The following is a 16,112-nucleotide window of genomic DNA, read 5'->3' as shown; positions in this document are numbered from 1 at the left end:
ATGTACCATCAAAGTATCTTTAAGGTTAAACCATTATCATATCAAGGCAGGTACCCAGTATTTCTCAGATGAAACACATTCTCATGTCTGATTAATAAATCAACTCTTTTTAGAAAAAATGTTAATAGCAATATTCATTGAGCTATCCCCAGTTAAAAAGAACATGCTCTGTTTTACTTACAGGTTTATTAAAGTTTAGCCAGATCTGTTTACTTTACTCCCCTTTTCTGCTTTTCCTGTTGGATCTTCTTTTGTCTCATATCTTTACATTAATTCAAAGTCATAACTTTCACTGGCAGCTTGCCACTCGTTCACATTAATGGCCACAAGATCTATTTACCAGAGAAAGACAAATCCCTAGCAGTCAAAGGCACCTTTGGTATTGTTTTGTCAAAAATAAAATCACAAGGCCAGGCTAAATGCAACATCTAATACAAGTAGAGGCCATCTTGCCTGGATTATAATTAATTTTGAATTCTTCCTGTTGCTATGACACCATGCATGAAAAGAAATAAGACAGGCATTGTGCAGCACTCAAGAGCTTGTTGGAATTTTTGGTTTGGTTTCTTATGTTTAAAACAGCAAGAAATTTGATTTTAGTACCAAAAAGAAAAAAGTAATCAGTAACACTGGAGAATTTTTCCTCTCTGTGGAGTAGCAGAGGTGGATGCTACATCTCTTTTGAAATCTTGTTCCTTGAAGGAAATAATAATAACAAATCAGAGACATTTGCATAAATTGCTTGATTCTGCTCCTGGAAGGTCAAGTATCACCTGTTCTAATCTTTGTGGACTACCCTCATTTAACATTCCTCTCCCAGCTGATCCAGAGGCAGCAGTTAGCCAGAGCCCAGCACACAACACACACTTCTGTCGTACAAACCTTCAGTAGCTCTGCAGGGGTGGTAGGAGAGACTGAGTTCTTCAGGGTGGAAATACCTATTTTACACAAATGATGTACAGGATACTCTAGAGAGTAACAGAAATTCTTTTGGGACTCATATTTGAACTACTTTTATGGCCTTTAAAGAGATTATGGTATTTTCCTGTAGATATAGGAGCTTTTCCTTCCCTTGACGGTATGTTGCATGCTCTTTGTATCCAGGAGCCTTTATAGTTTGCAGTGTTTCACACATAGTTGTTGAATACTCAGAAACATAAAGCCCTATAAAACCCTTCCACTGGGGTATCTTTAGTTGTTTTATTGCAAATCCCATCGAATGCAGCTTCCCAACTGAGACCAATAATTGTTGCTTGAAGCAAGATACTAGGAACACTGCAGTCATCTCTGCAGGGCTGTTGCTCACCTGTATTTGGAGATGATAATCTATAAGCAGAACCAATCACGATCATTTCTACTGAGTGCTCCATGGTGCTGTGAGCTGCAGTAAAAGGGCAGGCAGGCAGGTCCCAACTGCTTGGCTGGCACTGGATAGCAGCTAAAGCTTGTCTGTGAGCTTCACGTTGGAGTAAGGCAGAGTCCATCCAGCTAAAAGAAGTGTTATAACCTTATTGAGCTGTGCTGACAGGCTGGGCATTTGAAGTTTGCCATCAAAAACTTTAAAGACCTTAAGTACTGAGTGTCCTGAAGGGTAATTAAAGTATCCTGTGATTTAAAGCTGATGTTGCTGGAACCTCAAGTATTTCTCAGTTTCCTTTGTGTCACAGCCTCTGGCCAGACTCTGTGGCTCAGAAGGGTTGTTTTTTTTATCAGGCACACATTAAAAGCTAAAGGGAAATGGTTACACCCTATAGAGCTCTTTGGGTTTCAGAGGGGTCCTGGGATGTCTCTAGAAGGACCAAGGATGCTGCTTGCAGGTGCTGTAGCTTTTCACATTCAGTTTGTTTCCACAGATCAAGGGTTTGCATTTCTATCTGTCACTGCATGGTAAGAGGTGATGGTGAGAAAGGTATTTTGTTTCAGTGTCACTCTCTGCTGCTCTGGATCTCGCTGCTTGCTGTTTCTTACTGTGGGAAGCAGTGAGCTGGCCCCTGTAGACTTGCATCTTCCAAGAGCCATTTTTCCACACACAGTGCTGTTCTGCACCTAGAAACCATATCCTTGTGTTGGGAAGCCAGGGAGCATTGCAAGTTGCTCTGGAATGCTGGAGACACTAAGAATGTCCTCAGTCAGCAACTGCCTAGTTAGTGCTGAAGGCTGAGGAAATCTGCTCAACAAAATGCAGGGATATGGTGGTAGTAAAGTGTTAGCAGTTTGGTGAGATACTCTGTGCTACCCTAGTCTTTTAATTGCACCAATTTGCATAAGATAATTTTTAGGTCCTGAAAAGGAAAAATTGATCCAGATGAAAAGTACGCTTCAAACAAACCTCTAACAGGCTGTAACTGGCATGAACCAGAAGTTTCTCAGAAGTCCCAAAACTCTGGCAGGGAGATTGTGGCATATTACGTTTTCTCTAAAAGTTAGGATTTGTGTTAGTGTTGGCATAGTGGCAAACATACACAAAAAAATACAGGAAACTAACTTTTCACTTTGCCTTACTCAGATATACTTAACGGGTGAGGGGAAGGAAGACATATGAACATTGGAACATATATAAATAGAGTGAGGTAAAGGCAGAAGGGCTCACAGCAACCCCTCATTGCAGCTTGCCTTAACTGCCAAACACCTTGGCTGCTGAATGGATGGTTATTGTTTGGGCAGTTGCATTGTTTCTGCTGAACATCTGTATTGAAGAACACAGATATGACAGCAGCCGTGGGTAGGAAGGGAGAAGAGAGCAATTTGGCTCAGTTGCAACATCCGTCAATTATAAAATATAAAGAAGATGCAGTGCTGTTAGCCAATACTTGATCTGTTTTGAACCAACTGACTTTTACTGTTTCTCCTTCTTCTCTTAGTGTGATTAACCAGTGCTCTCTGAATATGGTGTTTTGAAAGAGCCCTCTGGTTTGTACGTGTCATGGCTGAAGCTGAGCCAGCGACAGAGCCCCACACAGCCACTCTTTTGGTCTCTCTCCCCACACCTCCCATAGGAGGGGGGGCATTTGGGAAAGAAAATCAAAACTTGTAGGTTAAGAACAAGCATAATAACTAAATTTAAATAAAATATAATAACAAGAATAAGAATAAATTATTATAATAGCAATTATGAGAAACAAAACCCATGAAAAAGGCAAGTGATGCCCAATGCAATTGGTCACCACCTGATGCCTCAGCAGCGATCCACCCCTTCCTGCCAATACCCTGCAGTTTATGTACTGGGCATGACACAATCTACAGTATGGAATAGTCCTTTGGCTAGTTGGGGTCAGCTGTCCTGGCCATGCTCCCTCTCAGCTTCTTGTGCACACACTAACCTCCTACTCTTCACACCCCGCCTCTCCTCCTGCCCCAACCCACTCGCTGGCTGGGCACAGAGAGAAGCAGAAACTGCCTCAGTGCTGTGCAAACACTGCTCGGCAATAACCAAACATCCCTGTGTAAAACCAAAACACAGCCCTGTAGCAGCTTACTAGGATGAAAATTAACTCTACCCCAGATGAAACCAGGACACCACCTCTCATTTTATATTTGCAAATGCATATGTCAGCTTTCTGAGAGTTCAAATTCTTCAGCTTTTTCACTTTCAGAAAAGGTTTATACACTCTGAGAGAACGGGAGCAGTAACATACGTTAATACCCAGGGACTAGAACAGCCCGGGCTATTTTTAGCCGTGGTATCATTACAATTAACCCCGCGGAGGTTTAAAAACGCAGGTTCTGACAGCCTAGGGGAGAAATGTTGAGGATGCGGGTTTCCCGGAGGAAGCCGCGGCGCCGGCGCTCGACGACTGCTCCCTGCCGGCACTCGGCAGCCGCGCTCCCCTCGCCCGCCCGCCCGCCGCATCGGTCCAGAGCCCAGCTCGCGGGGCGGACCTCCCGCTCCACCTCTACCCGTCGCAGAAGTGACAAAACGAGTACGCTAATAATTACCGAGGCGTGGAAATAAAGGAAGAAATACTGCCCTGGGCTCATCTGCCAGGGCAATTTTAAAATGAAGTTTGGCATCTCTCCGGTGCCTAATCTCACAAAACGACAGCGTCATCATTCTCAAAGTATAGTGAGACGTTGGGCTTTTGAAGGCAGCTCAAGCATTTTTTTGCCACTTAGCAAAACCGAAAACATCATCTCAAGGGACCAAAGAGAAGAAACAAAATGTGTGCTTGTTTGTAATCATTCCCAAAACACAGCAGCCTAGATGTCAGGAATGGCTGTCCCACAGACTTGAATTTACACTGGTATGAGCAGGTCAGGCCTACACAACCTGCTAAATTAACATGCTCTTTTCACTCTCCTTTAATGATACTTCACTTTTTTTTTTCCTCTCACAGTCCACAAGTCTGTCGCAGGTGCTCTCTTACACAGCAAGATGAGCTTGTTGCTCATCTAAATGGAAATCCAAACTCACAAAAGAGTAATGGAAAGACTAATCAAATTTAATAGGTTCTGAGCATCCAATTCATATCATACATAGAATCCCACCTAGTCAAGATTTTTGGCACTCAATTTCACTTTCCCAGTTACTTGGGGAAAAAAAGTAGAGTTTTGAAGGAGGAAGTGCTTCAATTCTATTCCTAATATACATTCTTCCATGTAAAGCTACAAAAAATAACCCTAAATAGCTTTATCAGTCTATTTAAGATGTGCAACCTACATTACTCCAGGATCCTATATCTTCTCTACAAAATTACACAGCAGAATTTCTTCTTCCTGTAAATACATATAAACTACACTAGAAGCCACGTTTGATATTTAAGGACAAGCTGTGCATAAAACAAAAGTACCACACACCAGCTAGACACACATATTTCCATTCAGATTTTAGAAAATGGCACTGTTAGGACACATAGAATTTACTCCCAGGTGCTCTCTTCTTTGGGACCTAGGTTTAAATTTAGCATTTGTATACAGATTATAGTGTTCATTTTTGGCTTTAAAAAAACCCCCAAACAGTGACCAAGAATGATTAGTTGCACATAGAGCTTAGCATTGTACCCTCTTTTGCACACAGATCTTAGCATTGTCCTCTCTTGTGCACATGCCATAAAAAACTGGAGTACTCAGTCTTGCGTGTACATTTATGTTGCTTGCATGTGTGAATTGGTCTGCATGATTTATGGCAGCTAAACATTTTGTATATGCACCACATGTGTTAAGCAAAAATCATCACTCACACACACATATATGCATCTGGAATCACCATATAGGAGCAGAGTAACCTGGTTATAATCTGCACCAACAAGTTTTACCCTGGTATCTGAAAGTACTACTTGCAATAAGGCACTGAATGAGTGTTTCAGTCAGTTTTAGCCACTAGAAAGTTATGTGCCTGAATAAAGACAACTGCCTAGACTTCTGTTGTTCAAGCAGGATGGTGGAGGGGGAAGCTACACCTGAAAAGCGCCTTGAGAGGCTAAACAAGCAAAATTGTCTAGACAACTATCTTAGTATGCAGCATAGGATGGGAAAGTAAATGTCTCAAAGACCCAGGAGATCTTTGCACGTGAAGACAAATCTCATACTTCAGCAGTGTCAAATTCAAGGCTGAATCTTCATTCTCAGAAGTGTGGAGTCTGGCTAGCAAAAGCTTCCTTATACAAGACAGCCTTTCTTGTGTTCCCTTTTTCAAAATCAACAAAAGTTTCATCAGTTTCTATGTATCCTGCAGAAAATATGACTCTTGGTATAGATGTACTGCTAATGGGCTAGTACTCAGCACAAAATCTCCTACGAGAAACATCCTAGACGGTCTCCAATTACAACAAACAAAAAGCACTGTAGATGCGGTGGATGCACTGTCTGCAGGCGGCAGTAGCGACCTCGAGCACCACCCCCATACGCATGTTTAAATTATTCCGTTTCTATAGTCACACCGCTGTTAGCACCATTATAATTAGCAGAACGCTAGAACCATTACAATGGGTTTGTGATTCAATTGTCTCGATTGGAGTGTTCTTACAGGGCAGTTACTGGCAGGCTTTGGACCTGAACTCTCCCCATCAAGTGACCAGGTCCAGTTCAGCAGTTCTGGGGCTGGGGACCCTCCTTGCCAAACTTACCAGTATACATGTGGGTCACCTCTGGCAACTGAATGATCCTAGACACTATTTACTAGAACGTACATGGGCTAGAAGTTTGTCATGTAAGAATTCAACTTAAATGCTCTAATTTTAGACAGTTGAGACCCTGAAGTCCGTTATGAAACTTGAGTTTCTGCAGTGCTTGATTCTCTGATTACACACTTCTGCAGAAGTCCAGTCATGCAGCTGAAGGTATAGGTAAGAAAATCCTTCTACGGCAAGGTAAGCTGAAGCTGGCAGAGAGGCTGAGGCAATGCCCAGGAGCTAAATGTTGCTAAACTACACGATAATTGCAAGTGACTGAAAAGTAATCCTCTTCTCTAAAGAAAACTGCAAAGCAAACCAGACCCTGATTGGAAGCAACAGAGTGTGGGAGCAGAAGAAGAAAGCAGAAAGATTGCCTTGTTAATAATACCTGCTCCTAGAATAGGTCAAAACCCCTTGTGGCATTTATAGACTATTTTCTGCCCAATTGAACAGAATATCTAAACATATCTTTCCCTTGTGGAGAAAAGATCACTATGCTCCATGAAAATGAAAGAAGGAATGACTGAGTAGCAGCTGTTATGGGGCCTTGATTTTTCTTAAGTTGTTGGGCATAAAGCACATACATTGCATATTAGTTATGCACATAGTTTTTCTGAAGAAACTGTGCCTGTACCTTTTTTTTTTTAATAGGTATAGACAAATTGTATCCTAGCAAGTGTAAAAGTAACTGTGGGGACTGAAGGAAAGACTGCAGCCTCAACTGCGGTGCAGGCAAATTGCAAAGTGTCTGTCAGCGGAGTCAAGAACCAATTGAGTCAAGAGTCAATTCCAGCTACTCACAGCCACCACCACCAGACCCAAACCTGAATTCTATGATTCTATAAACCTGGGGTTCAAGAATATACACCTGAGAGACTCTTGGAGCAGCACATCCACCTGGCTGGTGTACATCAGGGGACTGACTGCAGCAGGAGCTGGATGAAAGACCAAATTAGCTCTAGAGATATTCAGATGCACTCTTTTGGCTAAGCTGAGAGATGATGAGACAGAAACTGTAATTAAGCCCAGAAGTGAGGAGGGACATCTCTAGGCCACAGGCTGTGCTTGTTCTGAAGGACTGAGAGACAGAAGCACAGGGAGTCCTACGGTAACAAAAGCCTTTTTCCTTAGTGAATGTATAGCACTGAAAAGTTACTATGAAGAATCACAGGAGACACACTCATTTAAAATATCTATTGAAATTACAAATTAAACTCTTAAATATGATTCAAAGTACAAAACACAACATTAAAAGGCATTCAACAGTTCTTTTATACATCACAGTGTTAGTGGCACAAAATGTACTTACATTTCAAATACATCAACAGAACTATTTTTACACTGGTCAAGTACATTATTTATACATATGCATGACTCCTTCATGCTTATCCCTATACAAGTTTAAAATACATCCATGATAAAATGATCGAGAAAGGTTCAGTTATGCACCATGTACCTTTACCTATTGTTCCTGGAATTCTTATAAGAGAGATACATAAAATCAAAGCAATAATGAGGACCACAGGGCTCTAAACACAAACAGCATGCCTTACTCAGTAAAAGTTTATTAGTAATTAAGCACTGACACAGGGTTTTTTGATGTCTTTAATATCACTATCATCAACAACTGTATTCTACCTGTTTTCCTCAGGATTTTATGTTATGTACGTCAAATGTACAAACTTTGGTTTTATAAAAAAAGCAAACCTGCTGAAAGCTTTATGCATGCTGCACCTTGCTGGGATGAAAATGGGCTGTATTAAATATACTTATTCCTATACAGTAAAAGGCCTACAGATGAAATGCACAAAACTTCATTTTTGTTTTCCTGCCTGCAACAATTTTAAATCAAAAGCACTTTGTCTTTTTCTGATCCATGAATATTTTATCCTATCAGCTCCGTAAACAAGAGGGCTTTTCACTAGTTTTGATTGTGTTTCCTGCATGTCAGGAGTTCACCTGTAAGCAGAGAGTTGATCTAGGGAGCTCTTATTCGGGATTTTGCCTAATTCATACGATGGAGTGTTTGAGGAAAGATCACGCTCCTCGGTATGTGGGGGGAAAGCATCCCAAATTCTTGGCATGCTAAAGTCAGTGGTAGGAGGTTTCAGGATGAATGCCAGCATGAATAAAATTGAGATATTAACATAAAACTACAATAAGCATTTCTTTGTAATGTTTCATTACAGAATCTTAAAAGAGCCTCTGAACCAATGAATTTGGCCTCACAGCCCTCCTGTAAGGTAGGTAAACATTGCCCCCTTCATTTAAAAGATGGTTATATTGAGATAAAAGGAGAAAAGTGACTTGCCCAATGTCACATGGGGAAGTGCTATCAATGCTACCATTACTGAAGCCAGCGCAAGCCCTACTACTGATGTCTCTCAGGTCTGCCTTCAGCCCAGCTCATCAATGGCAAGCCTAGGGAGATGCAAAGTCTCTGGTGTCTGGACCATATGCTTGCTGGACATGACACCAGTTTATCCCAACAGACGTGCAAATGATGTAACATTACAAATTTCATTAAAAACAGCATTTAGGACAATGCCAATGAACTTAAATAATAGCATAACCATGAAAATGCAACAGAAGTTATGTGATGAATCTTATTTTTCTGGTGCAAATCTAAAACGCCAAAGCTCTTGTTAACAGAATTTCCCCTGAAAAGTGGCAGACAAAAATCCACTTTTCCATGGCAGGGGATTTAAATGTCAAAGTTTAATATAATGTATTTGCAATTCCATTTCAGGGTATTAAACGTCAAACTATCAACTTAAGCTGTAACATAAAACCACCCTGACCTCAACACATAACCATGAGAAGTTGCTACATTGGAAACAAAACAGCATTAATTAAAAAACCCCACAAAACAAAAAAACCAAAAAAACAATAAAAAAACAAATTAAAACCCTCCCAAACTAAACACACAATACCCCAAAAAATCTCCAAGAAGAACACAGATGGAATGACACCTAGCAAACCTGAAAGGATTAGGTATTTGGTAAATATATGCAGGCATATAGTCTATCCCAACAGCCAGGAAGTGAAACAAGAGATGTGTCATACAAATCTCCAGTAGCAATTCAAGTATGTTGAGATCAGAGACAGAGAGATACACTGACAGGAGTACAGAGTTTTCTGATTTTATGTTACCTGTGAGCATCTATTATAAACTGCCATTTTAAAATGCCTGTGGTTGTAAAGACTTATTTTTCTTTCCTTTTTCTTTTAAATCTGGAAATGCATTCATTTTGACACTGATTACTAACTGGCCACACAGTACCAAGGAAAACTTCTTTTGCCATATTGCCACATAAAGGCTGTCTCAAAGAAAGGCACAGATAAAAAAAAAAAAACCACATTATCAGGACACTCCATCCTGTTAACAGTTTACTATCTGCTGTTTACTATCATCCCAGAGGCAGAATGGTCATGACAGCCACTGCCACATCCAGCAAAATCCTTTAGTCATCCCAAACAGCCCATGAAATCCTCAGGTCCTGTTGTCCAGGCTGTCTTTTTTTCTCCAGTTAAATAGAATTACAGGGCCAAGAGTGAAAGGTCATAGCTCAAACTTACCTGCAGGAAGCTGTCCTTGGCAGAAAGGTTTCCATTACTCCTGCACAGTAGGCTCTGAGTTGGGACAGCAGCCTGAGCTGCTACCAGAGCTGGAGTGAGAAAAACATTTCACTGCCCACTGAACTCAGCAGTGCCTCACACACCCCTTGGGGGCTGGCAAACAGTGATCGAATGCACTAACCTCACTTCCCTACAGATGTTTCTGAATAACTAAGCATTTTTTTTTCGTAACAAAGGTGGCTCAAATGCTAAAAATGCTCTAATAACAAAAGAACTATTAATAAGCTGAAGATATCACAAGGAGCTCAGATCTGCTGGAAACCAGCTATTCTCTTTCTTCACATTACAATGTCTAAACTAATTAAAATCAAGCCAAATCAGCAAATTGCAGTAGTCTCCAGATCCTGGAGCTAAAATCAGTGGTTAGGTGCAATTTTAATTTGCATTCCATCAATCCTGGAAGAAGAGGGAAGAGAAGGGAGTTTCATGGAAAGACAGTGTCCCTTTTCAAAACTGTACCTTACAGTCCTTTTATATAACAGATAGAGAGTATAAAACACAATATAATAAATGAGTCATTTCCTTATGGTTGAGCTATGAAAACATATTCCCAGCCTGAAGCGGTTGCATTTAAGGGTCTTAATACATTTTCAGTGCAAAGTTATTTGGGCTTCAGCATGTTCACTCATCTCAGTACATTGCTAACACACAAAAATAAATGAACATGTCAAAACCGCAGTCAAACTTCGGTACACAAGATATTCAAAAGAATGTCTTCCTTCAGTACCAAGCACAGACATACACATTGTTTCAGGTGCTTCATATTCCATGAAAATAAGTTTAGTCAAATTATTGCCCAATTATTTAAAATTGGAGCAAAATGATTTTCACCAAAATATTTCTGAAGAGAAGCCACAATGATTAATAGCATGTTGACTAGAATGCTTTGCTACCCTGGAACCACAGCACTCTGAATACTGCAGAACTATCAAGTCAAGTGATTACTTTTTAAATAAAAAGTTGTTTCATCACAGTATTGTTATTAACAGCAAACACCATATATCATACGATAGTAACTCTGAAAATGGGCTAAGTATTTTAAATGCAAAGTACAACTTCCACAAATATCCCAGGCATTTTTATTAACTACAGGGATAATCCTGATGTATTTCTATTCTTAAAAGGAAAGATTCATCGATAACCCAAGAGTCTGCTAAATAGTTAAGTTAGTCCTGCATTTTTTTTAGTAACTGCCCTAAAGACAGAAGCAAGCTATCTTGAACTTCCAAAATATTTCAATAGCACAGCTATTTACACATTTGGTTTAAATAGGATTATATATATATATCTCTATATAAAAAGATTAAGATACCTGGATTAGAAGGTATGTAGCCCTATAAGTGTAGCAGAACCCTAAACAACAGCAAAAAAATAACAATTCGGAAAAACTGAACTAGCAGTCCAGCGGTAATCAACACCATCAATGATTTTTTAAAAGAACCTTGATTAGGTAGGTTTGTGTCAGTGCTCAACCTTTCAGCTCTAGTAATTCCTTTCTTAAATGTAGCTTTCAATCAAACAAGCTCCTTATAAGACTTCAAAAAATTTCCTGAAAGGCAACAGGACCAATTTTGTCCCTCTAACCCTCTCCAAATCTCAAGAAAGGCATAGGATGGCCTGTATGCACCTTATTGATTTTGTTATACTTCAAATAGGTACTAAAAAGGACATTGTAATGGCTTCAACAAAAACAGATATGTAACAAACATGGCAAAGTCACACTAGGTTGACTATCTCATTTAAATGATAGGCAAGTTAAATATATATAGGAATAAGACACCAAATTTGGAAGCAAAAAGATATGCAGAAGTTTAGATTTGTATGCATTTTAAGCTTGTTTTGCTGATGTCTTTCAGTACAGTTCCCAGTGCACCAGCAGGGCAGCAGAAACTTTTTGCATTATTTTTAGCAGTATCACTGCTTCATTTCAGATAGCTACCCAAGTCCATGGTCTCCCTTTAGCACCAATCTTGCCTTCTGTTCCCCTCCTTGTCTATTATCAATTACCTATGCAATGGCAGTAACAACAGTTACTGAAACCAAGACTGTCTGTCAATGAAAAGCAGAATGGGGCAAGTAACGCTACAGCAATGTAAGTGCAAGAAGGGAAACATCAACAGCAACAATAAAATCAAAACATGTTGTGATGAGTCCAGTTGTCTCTCAGTCTAGGTAGGTAGAGGGTCATCATCTCCTTTATTACATTTGCACTTGCAGCACAGAACAAATGGTGTAGCAAGTAGAAGGAAAGGGGAGGCCACCAAAAGTAGAAGACCAAATCCTGCAAAAATTCCAACCACCTGCAAGAGAAAGGAATAGCATTACATTTGGGACAGTAACTTTTGAGATTCCGCTGATACCAGTGCAGTATCAGCATTCTTCAAAAGGATCTCAGCAAATGCAACTGACCTTGCCAGAGACAGGACTTCCCCCAAGCGTAGGCTGCAGTCAGCTCCCATCATCAGCAAATGGGAGTGAACACTCATGTTTTATTGCTGCAGTCAGAACCTTGCCATACAACTCATCACAAAAAATGATGCAGATGGTTATTTGCCTTTCTGAGGTTTGCTAATGAAGCAAGTGGCTAGCTACTTTATTCCCTGATGAAACCTAAATACCAAATATCAGGAGCAAGACTACAAGAAAATTAGACTCATACTTTCAGAAGCTTTTTTTTTTTTTTTTTTTGGTGAAAATATGCCCCTAAAAGAATCAATCAAGGTTTTTGTGTTGTTCACAGAGAATCCCAGAAACTTCCCACCAGCAGGAACACAAGCTTGGGAATCTCAGCTACAAATTACGAACACAGGAAGACTTTGCATATTCAATGGCTTTTTGCAGTCAGACCTGAGCTCATCCTGCTGCTTCAGGGGACATGACCTAACTCTGTCTAAAAGCATCTTTTTCAGTGACATTTATTGATCATCCTCTCCCAACATGGGTAGAGACCCACAGACCCACCCATGCTGTCAGTGTGCCAAGCTCTATTAGTTTCTAAAGAGTTTAAATTTCGACAATTATTACACAAACATTCAAGCTGAGGTTCATTGCCTGAGGAAGTTTCCCAGTTGCCATTGGCAACTGTAAGAGTAATGCTGCAACAATATGCCTGCAAACTATTTGAGAAAATAATTTAGATTTATTCACATGAGAGTGTCGGTGAATAATTTTGAATAATGAAGGCACGAGTAGAATGCTAACCTGATAGCAAAACCTCACAACTGAAAGCAAAGCAAAATTAGAGTGCACTACTCATTAAGAATTCTTCCAGACACGGCTAGATATGCTGCTTCAATTAGCTGGCAAATATTTAATTAGCCGTGGTACAGATGGGATGATTTACTAGTACTTTTGTTGGCCAGGGACAATTTCTCGTTCTGATTACTCCGTATTTCTTTTTGCAATTCCACTCTCTGGAGATTTTCAGAGGGGGCTGAGAGGAAAAGCTGGTTGCAGGAGATGGCGCTGTGGGACAGCATTCACTGCCCCCAGGCTGCTCCTGCTGCTCGAATTCTTTCAGTCCTGGCTTTCCACTGTCCAGAGGCAAAGAGCTTAAACCTCCTTGCCCTAATAATTTTATTTCTTACCAAAAGCAATTTTTTTTCAGCGTCTGAAGTGGGCACGTTTCATTACTCATTCTTTTTCTTTTTTTTTTGAGATGCTGACAATCTGATGCAACTTTCATTTACTAATCTTTGCATTTATTTATTACAGGCGTAAACCAAAAGCTAAATTCTAGTTAACAAGCATGAGCTGCGACCGTTGCCATACTGCTGTTTGCAGCCCAGAGTGAGGGTCTGACAGAGCCAAGCTGGTAGTTAACAATTCAGTGGCCTGGACTGCTTGCTAGCAGATTTTATGACATCTCTATTTACACCTTCCTTTCAGACTCGTTATGCCATCAAAGAACTGTATTTCATTTTGTTTATTGTGGGGTTTCTTGTTCTTTTTGTTTCAGGTTTTTTTTTGTGTGGTTGGGTTGGTTTTTTTTAATTCCTCTGTTTGTTTTTTAAACAAAACTGCCTGCTGAGTACTACTTCCTCATTTTCTACTTAGTTCTTTTGCTTCTGAAGAAGCTGCCACCCTACTTAGCACCAAGCCATCCCCTATGTCCAAAACAAATCTTTTGTTTTAAAACCACAAACAACAAACGAAGGCTCACCTCAATTTGCTTTGGATAAAGACTAAACGAAACTTAACATGAGGAAACAATTCCAAAGTTTATTTGACTTGAGTGGGTTTAGCAGAATTATATCCTGATTGGTGGAGAATTATCGCTTCCTTTCTAAACAATCACCAGAACATAGCCAGACAAACATATTTGCCCTAACTGCTATGGCTAAAGACAAGCTTTAAATCTCAGATTAATCACCTCATAATAAAGGTGTATCAGAAAGTTTATGTACCCACACACTTGTTAATACACCATTGGCTAAGCCAAGCAAAACACAGTCCTTAGCTCAGGCACCCAGAGGTGTAGTTGAGAGAGAGATGTGATCCTTCCCCTTTTATTTCAGTTTAGCTATTTGTCCAGACTTGAAGTTTATGTCTTGGGGTTTATGCTCAAATGGAAAGAAAAGACCTGCATTTCAAGTGAAGGCAGTTTTTCACTGGCACACAGTTAATTTAGGAGGAGATGACTCATATTCCCAGATGTCCCGGTATCTCTGAAGTGACTGCAAAGGCAGTAGATTGGACCAAATCACACATTGGCATTTATATTGTGTGCATCGAAGTAGAGCAGAGAGCTCTTTCACTAACAGGATTCATATTGGATCCAGCAAGTCTGGATCTCCTCACACACTCTTTCTAATTGTTATTTTGAACTTATGTTTGAAACTAATTATAAACTCATAGGGTTACCTTCTATCCAATCTACTTGAATGAGTCAATAGGAGTCCATAGCAAGATACGGAGCATGCTCAGGCTAATGCCCTTCTAGTTCCTAATCTGCTCCTAAAGATCCCTTGCAGGATGACCTTGCCCATTAATAATACAGATGGTGGCAGCCTAATTCATCCTCCAGGTTTACTGAGAATATGTCTGGATTAGCACTTAACTGGCTTTGCAAATGTATCCTTTGTAGTTCTCAGTTGCTTTCTACCAAGGAGTGTCCTCTCTGGGAGAGCTAATTGTCCCTTTCCAAGCTACTGCCCACTTTAAATCTGCTATGAAAATCAGTTACCATTTGACACAGAATTTTACCCTAAGGTATTAATACAAGTAAAGCAAAGGAAGGCACTAAACAGTAGTAGGCCCATCTAAAGCTTTTCAAGTCTGAGCTTTACCTGTGTTCTGTGCCAGATAACAGACGCCCTGGAGTGTCCCAGTTTGTTTCGACAAGGTCCTTTGTCATAATGTATAAGGAGAAAATCATCCTATAAAGCATTAAATAAAAGAATAAGCAATAAACAAAAGTATAAACTGTTCTTCAAGTTATAAAATACTATTTTCTGAGTCCTTATAACCAGAAATTGTGCAGGAAGATAAAAGCTTAGTAAAGGAGATATAGCTAGGTCCAATCTTTCCAAAGTGCACTTAAGCACCTGTGCAAACAGCTTTGTTCAGCAAGTGTTATCTATCTCTAATGAATTCTTACATCCCAAAGGCTCTTGAGCTGGTTATTTAAATGCTAGCATGGAGTTTAGATTGAGGATCCAAGCCGATAAGCTGACCATTGCATATATTTTACAAACATACAGAAAGAGCAAGACTTGTACTGCAGACTTCCCAAAGCTGGTTCTTTTTACCAGTTGAAGAATAAAAAGACAACATAGATTTTTGGGAAACAATGTCCCTATTTTTCTTGCCATCCTTTTGCAAACCAGCCAAGACAGGAGGGCTAGTACCAAAGGGAACACTGCTTTTTAACTGAGCACATGACAAGCCTATGACTTAAGGACCGTTAGTAAAGCAACCACAAGATCTGAATAGTTAGAGTAGCTTTCAGGAATCTAAAACATTTCCTTTGCTATTGTTAACTATGCTATAAAACAGATGACATGGAAATAGCTTTTGTAGATTGTATATACTCCCATCCTTGAGCACAATAACAGGCTGATTTAAAAAAAACCAAAACAATCAAAACCAAATGACAGTAGTAGCTTATAGACTGAAAAATTGCTGGTGGTAGGAGAACATTGTATTCTTTTTCATGGGTCAGATATATTTTTTATCCTGTAGAATATGATGAATGGTAAACAAATCTGAGTTGTCTCCTACATTGTGATGCACCAAATTTAGAGTTTGCCTGTTAAACTTCCACAGACTAAGAACATTGCTATACTCATCCTGTAACTCCTTCAAGAAAGGGAACATTAGAAAGTCAGTACTAAGTCAAGCATTACTAAAAAACACCCCTCC

General features: G+C 39.9%; 1 protein-coding gene across 1 annotated transcript in view; it reads right to left on the bottom strand.

Annotated features, from left to right (window-relative positions):
• Positions 1–7,290: 7,290 nt before the first annotated feature.
• The window catches only part of RNF144A (ring finger protein 144A), a 69,245-nt gene continuing 60,423 nt past the window's right edge, over positions 7,291–16,112 (bottom strand). The window contains exons 7-8 of the mRNA XM_061989928.1: positions 15,038–15,127; positions 7,291–12,049 (exon numbers count right to left, since the gene is read on the bottom strand). Of these exons, the coding sequence (XP_061845912.1) occupies positions 11,918–12,049; positions 15,038–15,127 (222 nt within the window). The 3' untranslated portion in view covers positions 7,291–11,917. The remainder of the gene's footprint in view (positions 12,050–15,037; positions 15,128–16,112) is intronic.

Source organism: Colius striatus, chromosome 2 (assembly GCF_028858725.1).
Source record: "Colius striatus isolate bColStr4 chromosome 2, bColStr4.1.hap1, whole genome shotgun sequence".
In the NCBI taxonomy this organism is placed as follows: domain Eukaryota; kingdom Metazoa; phylum Chordata; class Aves; order Coliiformes; family Coliidae; genus Colius; species Colius striatus.
The sequence above is the reverse complement of the archived record's forward strand: the minus strand, read 5'-3'. Positions and strand labels throughout refer to the sequence as shown.